The sequence below is a fragment of the Sapajus apella genome, unplaced genomic scaffold (assembly GCF_009761245.1).
Source record: "Sapajus apella isolate SASKATOON/1434 unplaced genomic scaffold, GSC_monkey_1.0 scaffold238, whole genome shotgun sequence".
Taxonomy (NCBI): Eukaryota; Metazoa; Chordata; class Mammalia; order Primates; family Cebidae; genus Sapajus; species Sapajus apella.
In genome coordinates, this window is record NW_022437178.1 from 515,950 (window position 1) to 524,796 (window position 8,847).

An 8,847-nucleotide genomic window follows, 5' to 3' on the forward strand; every position below is an offset into this window, starting at 1 on the left:
CTCTTCATAGTCCTGAGACTTCACCAGTAAGACAAGATACTCCCACACTCTGTAGGTGACAGCAAGGGCAGGCACACAGGGAGGGAACCAGCTGCTGGAATGCCAGCCTGGGTGATGAGCCAGGCAGATGCCAACCAGCTGTCTCATGGTACAAGCCAGGCCCATAACCCTTTATATAGACAGCCCTCTTCCCAGATGCCTCAGCCTGAACAACTGCTTGCCTGTGAAGAGGGTGAGTCTAGGAATGGGATCCTGGGATTGGGGTGGATGTGACCTTCAGGTTCACAGTGGTGAGGCATAAAGAAGGGAGAAGCTAGGAGCAGAGGACGAGGGATGCACCAACCTGGGGAAAAAAGTCTGATGAGCTTTCAGGAGAAAGAAGTATAGCTACAGAGATTATGAGAAGGTCTAGGGCTGTGAAGCCAGCGTATTTGCCTTTGATAACCCTAACCTTATCCTCAGGTACCAATTTCCTTCATGCTCTTTCTGAAAAAACCACAGTAGCCATTTACACCTTATGAGCAAAGTTATGTGTGGACAGGTTACCTTCCCTAGGGAAATAGATACGTAGGCATTCTCTGTAAATTAAAAATGGAAGGTTTGATCCCTCACTGGGAACATTTGGGGAGCTTGTTGAAAGGTGTTTTGTTGGGTGAGCCTGTTGTCGAATGATCCTGTTTGCTGGTCACTGGGCTGCCTACGCATAAACCTGTGGATCTGGGACAAGCAGAGGAGTGAGGCTGCTCTCCCTGGCCAAGCGTGGTGTCAGGGTGTATACCTGCAGCGCTCACATCATGTTTGCGATGCTCCAGCTACGCAGATCTTTAAGTGTGGCAGAATGTCAGTCTCGTGATTAAGAATCTTGGACTTTCTGGCTTACTCCGTCTCAGGTAACTCCGCCTTGCCTCGCCTGCAGACTGTCACACGTCAGGTGATTAACAACAGCAACCTGACTGGGCAAGTTACCACGGTGGTCAGAGTCTTTCCAAGGCGGGTGTGCTTTGCACAGGCACGCTTTGCATGTGTCATGTTTAAACGAGTTTATTTAAAAACATTGTGTCATGTTTAAATGAATTTATTTAATAATATTGTGCCGTGTTTAAATGAATTTATCTAAAAACATTGAATATAGAGAAACAAACATTTAATATTGCATTTGAGCTGCCCACTTTCCAGCGAATGCTTTGCCATTATGTGAATGTAGATGGTGCCTGAGTGCTTATTCTCACATGTACATTCTTACATGTTTGCACATATATGTGTACTGCCAGTGCACAGGTGTGAGTAAATCCAAACTCCTGTGGGAGTGGAGTTTCCACTCTGGACTACAGCCTTGGGACCAAGTCGTTACCTCTACTCCCTGTGTGGCTGCTCAGACCTCACTGGATGTGAGAAAATGTGGAGAATCCTTTTGTCATCAGTGCCCTCTTGTTCTGGGCATGGGTATGTCCACCCCCAGGGAGGTCCTAGACACCTGCAACCCTGGATATGCACAATCAGGCCCTTTGACAGAACCAGGGCAGGGCTCATGGATTAATCCTGGGTCCAGCCAAGTCAGGACACTTGGGTGAAGTTTGAAGGTGGTGGAGGAAAAGCTAGGGAAGATGCAGGGTGTCTTCCCAGAGGTCCTGCCTCCCCCACTCCAACTCTTACCCTCCTAATCCTGGTCTCTCTGCCCTCAGGTCACGCTCGACTGGCTGCATCGGAACCATGTGTGACCAGCAGCAGATCCAGTGCTGCCTGCCGCTCCCACAGTGCTGCATCAAGGGTCCCTCCTTCTGCTCCTCTCACTCCCCCTTTGCCAACAGCCAAGTGGTAGTTCAAGCTCCTTGTGAGATGCAAATTGTGGAATGCCCTGTATCATGCCCAGTTCAAGTTTGCCAGGTGACAGACCAGGCTCCATGTCAGTCTCAGACCACACAGGTGAAGGGCCAGTCTAAGACCAAGCAGGCGAAGGGCCAGGCTCCATGTCAGCCTCAGACCGCCCAGGCGAAGGGCCAGGCTGCATCCCAAACTCAGATTTCTTCTGTTCAAAGTCAGGCTCCACACCAATCTGAGGTGTCCTACGTGCAATGCGAAGCCTCACACCCTGTTCCGACTTGCTTTGTAGAATGTGCTCCAGTTTGTTACACAGAAACTTGTTATGTGGATTGCCCAGTCCAGACCTATGTACCCTGGACAGCTCCTCAGCCTGTCCAGATGTATGTGGAGCGTCCTGCGGTGTGCCAGACTCAGAGATTCTCCACCCAGTGTCAGTATCAAGGCTCCTATAGCAGTCGTGGGCCCCAGTTTCAGTCAAGGGCTACCTACAACACCTGCACCCCCCAGTTCCAATCGAGGCCATACTACAGCAGCTGTGGCCCCCAGTATCAGTCTCGGGCTTCATTTAGCCCCTGTGCACCCCAGTGCCAGACCCAGGGCTCCTACGGGAGCTTCCCTGCACAGCGCCGGTCTCGGAGCACCAGCAGATGCCTTCCTCCTCCTCGGCGGCTGCAGCCTTTTCCCCGCAGCTGCTCCCCACCAAGACGCTTTGAGCCCTGCTCCAGTAGCTACCTGCCAGCAAGACCCTCTGAAGGTTTCCCTAACTACTGCACCCCACCCCGCCGCTCTGAACCCATCTATGGCAGCCGCTGTCCTCGCCGCCCCACTTCAAGCTGCCCTCAGAGACGTGGCCCCAAGTGCCGAATCGAGATTTCCTCCCCCTGCTGCCCCAGGCAGGTTCCCCCACAGAGGTGTCCTGTTCAGATTCCTCCCATCAGACCCCGCTCCCGGAGCTGTGGCCCGCAGCCCTCCTGGGGTGCCTCCTGCCCGGAGCTGAGGCCCCAGGTAGAGCCACGTCGGCTTCCAAGCTACTGTCCACCACGACGTCTTGACCAGTGTCCGGAGTCACCGCTGCAGCGATGTCCACCTCCTGCTCCACGTCCACGTCTGCGCCCAGAACCATGCATAAGTCCAGAGCCACGCCCGCGTCCTCTACCAAGGCAACTTTCAGAACCTTGTTTGTATCCGGAACCACTTCCAGCACCACGTCCAACACCGCGGCCAGCTCCCCGTCCTCGCCCAGCGCAGTGTGAGATTCCGGAGCCACGTCCATGCCTGCAGCCCTGGGAGCGCCCAGAGCCTTGTCCACGGCCCGAGCCAATTCCGCTGCCTGCGCCCTGCCCAAGCCCCGAGCCCCTCAGGGAGCCTTGGCGCAGCCCCAGCCCATGCTCAGGCCCAAATCCGATTCCATACCCAAGAGACCTAGGCTGTCACGAGTCTAGTCCACACCGCCTAGACACCGAAGCTCCCTGCTGTGGCCCATCCAGTTATAACCAGGGGCAAGAGAGTGGTGCTGGCTGTGGGCCTGGTGATGTGTTTCCAGAGCCGAGGGGACAGGGTGGCTGTGGAGGCCAAGGCAATGTCTGTGCTGGAGTGAAAGGTGAACCCAACAGTGCTTTTTTCTAAAGGAAAGGTGACTGAGACAACCCTGTCTCCCGCTCTGAAAATGTGTTCCTCCTATTCCGCAATTTCCAGTGCGCTCCTGTTTGAATCTCTCCAAAGGTATTCAGAGACTCCCTACTACAAAGGCGGTGTCCAAACTGCTTTGCCTATCATCCAAAGATCCACACCTGGGTCTCAGGTGCCTCTGCAGCCTCACGTGTCACTCCCCGCCTGTACATATCCTCAGCTCTAGCCAGACTAGTCCAGCCACCAGGCAGAGCTTGGGTGTTCCCCATGTCATACCTTAAATGTCCCTGCCTCCAAGTCTCTGCTCACTCTTTCCCCCCTGCCCGGACCACTTCTCTCCTCCTCCTCAGCTTCTGAAATCCAACCCATCTTTCAGGGCCTCTCTCTTGGAGCCTTCTTTGATTGCTCCCACTCACAAGAGCCTGTGCTGACTTCCTAGAACTCTCTGCATCCGCTGCACTATCTACTTGGCAACTGCCTGGTGACATCTCTTGAATTCTTATTTCACTTTTCGGGAGTGTCTTCCTTATCTGCCCAACTAGGTTGTAAACTCCCAACTGAGTGGAGTCAGAAAATCCCTGCATCTCACTGCCTGTCCTGGGGCTGCCTGTTGCTTAGCAAGGCTTGTGGGTTGGCAGCTTGAACCATGTTCTGTCCTGATGCTCAACTGCAGGAACTGAGAGAAGGCCACGTGATAATAAAGATCGTGATGTACTCACTGCCTGCGTCCTGGGTCATCCCTGCTTTTATTCCTTAACTTGTGAGATGTGGTTTTCATTGTTGCTGTTTAAAATTGTGATAGCAAAATGCATGTAACATGAAATTTACCATCTTAACCATATTTAAGCATTCAGTTTAATGGCATTAAGTACATTCACATTGTTGTGCTACTAACACCGCAGTCTGTTCATGGGACTCATCTTGCTGAATTAAACCTTCATCCATTAAATAATAACTCTTCATTCCCTGCTCCTTCCAGCCCCTAGCAACCACCATTTCTGTCTCTATGAATTTAACGATGCTAGATCGCTCACTTAAGTAGAATCATACGGTGTTTGTCCTTTTACGACTGGCTTACTCCACTTAGCATAATGTTCTCAAGGTTCATCCAAGTTGAAGCATATGCCATAATCTCCTTCCTCTTCAAGGCTAATATTCCATTGCATGTACATACCACATTTTCTTTATTTGTTCATCAATGGACGATGGGCACTTAGGTTGCTTTCACCATTTTTTGTAGTAAATAGTGTAGCAATGAACATAGATGGACAAATACTTCTGTGAATCCCTGATTTCAATTATTTTGGATAGATATCTGGAAGGGAGATCACTGGACATATGGTAATTTTATTTTTAATTTTTTGAGGAACTGCTATACTATCTTCCACAGTGACTATATCATTTACATTCCCATCGACAGGGTACAAGTCCTAATTTCTCCACATCCTTGTCAGCATTTGTTATTTTCTGTTTTTTTGTTTTGTTTTGTTTTGGTAATGGCCATCCTGGTGAATATGACATAGTATGAATTTTCATTTTAATGTATAACCTTTCTTCTCTAGTTTATTGTACCCATAGTGTGAGCTTTTAAGCCTAGACCAAGTGTGTTGTCTAGTGGGTTTTCAATCTTCCCTCAGTGTCCTTGGACTCAGATGGAAAGGATGAAGGAAAAGGCAAGAGGATGAGGGAACAGGAAGAATAACTCTTGCCCCCAGCGTAGGAGTAAAGGACTTCAGGCCTGGGTTTGGCTAACTGGGTTTTGCCCAGTTCTAGGGCCACGGTCACAGCCCTGTTGGCTCTGGAACCAGAAGTGGGGAAGGAAGCATCTGGAGCCTCTCTGGACACTCCTCATGGTATGCACTCCTCTTCTTTCAGAACTAGGCCGGGCGTGGTGGCTCATACCTTTAATCTCAGCACTTTGGGAAGCCGAGGTGCTCTGATCATCTGAGGTTAGGAGTTTGGGACCAGCCTGACCAACATGGCAAAATTCCATCTCTACTAAAAACACAAAAATTAGCCAGGTGTGGTGACACACGCCTATAATCCCAGCTACTCGGGACACAGAGGCAGGAGAATTGCTTGAACCTGGTAGGTGGAAGTTGCAGTCAGCCAAGATCATGCCACTGCACTCCAGCCTGGGCAACACAGTGAGGCTCCCTCTCAAAATAAAATTTAAAAAAAGAACTAAATTACTTACTTTTCTTTCTGTTTTCTTTTATGGAAGCATTTGAACCTGACTCTGCATTCCTCAATTGCTCCCAAATTCTATTAGGAATGGGTGGACTTGGCAGCATGAAGGTGAGGGCCGGAGGGGAAGAAGAGACGGCAATGACTCTCCTCTCAGTCCTGTGATGAATGCTGGGTGGGGATGAATGAGGTGAGATGAATGTTGGGTGGGGACGTGGCTCTGGAGGACAAGGGTGCTGGAGGACAGGCCCTCCCTCAGGGAGCTGGTGCCCTGAGGCCATGTGGTCTGCACAGGATGAAAAAGCTCCGTTTAGGAGGATGACAGCAGAGGGCAGTTCCGGCCTTGGCCTCTGAAGGTCTGATCCATTGCCCTCCCCCTCACTGGCCACACCGCGAAGGACCTCGCAGCTACAGAGCCATGGTTGGGAAATGATCCAGGGCCTGGCTCTGAGTATGTATCTCCCTTGCCCAAGGGATTTAGTTCTGCCAGGCTGGTGGTAGAGACCTCAGAAACCACCAAGTAGAACCCTGTGTCGTATAAAGGAAAATGAGAGCCTTCATGTGAAATCCATTCATTCATATAATTATTGGCCAATATTGATTGCTCTTCTGCTAGGATGGCCTTGGTTAAAGAGATAGTCATAACCCTTGTTTACTGTCAGTGCATAACCTAGTACAGTGGTCCTCAAAATATGGTATTGGAATCAGCAGCATCGGCAACACCTAGGACCCTGTTAGAAATGCAGATGAAATGCCTCACCCCACATCTAATGAAGCAGAGACTCTGAGAGCGAGGCCCAGCAAGCTGTGTTTTAACCAGCTTTCCTGGTGTTGCTGATGCCAAGGAACATTTTGTCTTCACTGGTTTGGTGAAATGCCGTATGCAGATAGAATATGAATATACATATATATAGTAGGTGTATATCTCTGTGTGTGTATACAGACACATACCTACATATCTATCCATCCTCTAATTCCCATAATATCCGGTTCAACAGGCAATATTATTTTGCCCTTTTGCAGAGTTGAAAACCTAAGCACTCAGGGTTTAAGCGCTTGCCAAAGCCATATGGCCACTCGTGACTCCTAGTCTGCACTCTTTTCTACCATACATAGCACCTGCCTCTTCCAAAGATCTTCCCTGTTTTAACCCAAATATTTTCCCAACACAATCTTGGAGTTTTCTCAATCACTGAATGAGAAAAGCAGTTCCACATCTGCTTCCTCTCTTAAAATCCAAGCTGCTCTAGAATTGAATCTGCTGTGTGGCACATGCCCCAGGGGCTTGGCAGAGCCTGAACTGGCCCCATAAATCATCTCTAGGATTCCATCACCCAGGCCTCCAGGTGGGAGTGAGGAGGGCAGGGTAGGGAGAGGCTTGGAGACTCCAGTGTGGGAAAGGATTTTTGTTAGATTTCTCCCATACCCTCGAAAACACACTTCTAGACAAGGAACCCCTTGCCTGGGGATGCTTGGGAGCAGACCATTCACACCCTTAAAATATTAAAGAAACACATAACTGGCTGTGAGAAGGTGGCATTCACTTCTAAGAAATCCTGCCCTCCTCCATGTCTGGGCAACAGATCCCCATCCAGGCTCTTTATTGAATGAGCAATGCTCGGTAGTCTGCACTGTCCTCTGGGGATAGATTCTGGTTCCCAGAATGATGGTAGAATAGAGGAGTCTTTGGGTGGGCCAGCCAGGAGCTGAGTCAGGAAACTCCCAATGGCCTGGGGTTCTCCACTGCCCAGGGCTATGCAGGAGCCAGCCCCCAGGTCATTTCCACAGCCAGAGACAAGCATCTCAGAGGAAAAGGGCACACAGGGGTGTGTGTCTGAGTTTTTCATGTTTCTTTCGGTGTATCTCTGTGTCTGTGTATATCTGTCTGCTTTAAAAGCTTGGAGCTTTTAAAATGCATTTGGCAACAGGGGCTGTGACCTCAGATGTGTGGTTTGGGGTATCCCACCTCCTTCAGCAATAGCTCTGATGATCCTGGTCATCCCTTCTGTCCTCCACCATCCACCATGTCACTGATGACAGGCATCTTGGTTTTCTGACCTTTCCTTTTGTGTAAACCACTTGAACAAAACTTAAAGTGTCTCTAGAACCAAGGCTGAAGACCCAAAGGAGCAAAAGAGACCATTTATGAGGCCCTTTGACGTACTCAAAAACCCACCAGATAGGCTCCCCTTCAAATCTCACACAGATGTCAGGTAGCACATAGGTTGTGTAGCTTCTGTACCAGAGTCTGATGAACTGTTGCTCAGAAGTGCCCATAAATTGGCCAAGTCACAAAGTGTGAGGCAGCGATCAGGCCAGATGTCCATGCCTACCATCCAGCTATGCTGCCTCAGAACCAGAGCCTGGCTTCCAGAGGGGGAAAACATGACAAAGATCGGGCCTGAAGATCACGCTTCTCACTTTGGAATCCTGCTTACATTCTTCTGCAATTCTATATCTTTTCTTTTTCTAAGCTTTCCACTGTGGGATCTTCACTGTAGAATGAAGGATGTTCTCAGAGGTTCCTTCTAGACCAGGTGGGTTATCTAAAATTCCTTTTTGTGAAAGGCAGTATGCTAGAGTGAAATTACCAGGAGTATTCACTTAAAGACACAGAATCCCAGGATATATCTTAATTTAAATTTCCAGGATAAAAATCAGGAACCTCCATTTGAGAATTATTCAGATCAATCAGAAATGCGAAACATTTCTTTAATGAATACCCAGGTGTGTGAGCTTACTCGATACCCAGAAGGAGGGTTGAAAGCTGTACACATCTGTCCACAGCACGAGTAGGATGTGGCTGTGGTGGCAAAGACAGGGCTGATTGTTGACTGGTTTCTTGTAGGAGGTTTTATGCAATTGTCCACGTGGGGATGCAAATTATCCATCTCTTGGTCTAGAAGCACCTTAAGATGAAGGAATCTCTTTCTTTCTCACAGTTAAATCCCAATCTCAATTCCACCCAAAACACCCAGAATGAGGAGATCTGGCATATGTTACAGACATATAAGCGACAGGGGCCTAGCTGTGGCATACCTCTCCTCTACCCAGTATTACCTGGACATTGAGAGAAAGATGTTCCACATCCCACAGTTCGTTCTACACATTATAACAGCCTTCAGTGCATAAATACAACTGTTATGCATCGGAGAATAGCTCAGCTGTTCATATCAGAATCCATAGGTGGACAGCAATAATCAGAATCAT

At 49.2% G+C, this 8,847-nt stretch overlaps 1 protein-coding gene across 1 annotated transcript; it reads left to right on the forward strand.

Annotated features, from left to right (window-relative positions):
- Positions 1 to 1,351: 1,351 nt before the first annotated feature.
- On the forward strand, positions 1,352 to 4,169 carry KPRP (keratinocyte proline rich protein). The gene has a single exon (XM_032271577.1). The coding sequence runs from the start codon at positions 1,711 to 1,713 to the stop codon at positions 3,445 to 3,447; it is 1,737 nt and encodes a 578-aa protein (XP_032127468.1). The 5' UTR covers positions 1,352 to 1,710; the 3' UTR covers positions 3,448 to 4,169.
- Positions 4,170 to 8,847: the final 4,678 nt, after the last annotated feature.

Bases quoted from the DNA above. Each gene is read 5' to 3' on its own strand.
- KPRP (XM_032271577.1), top strand. From the start codon at position 1,711: ATGTGTGACCAGCAGCAGATCCAGTGCTGCCTGCCGCTCCCACAGTGC.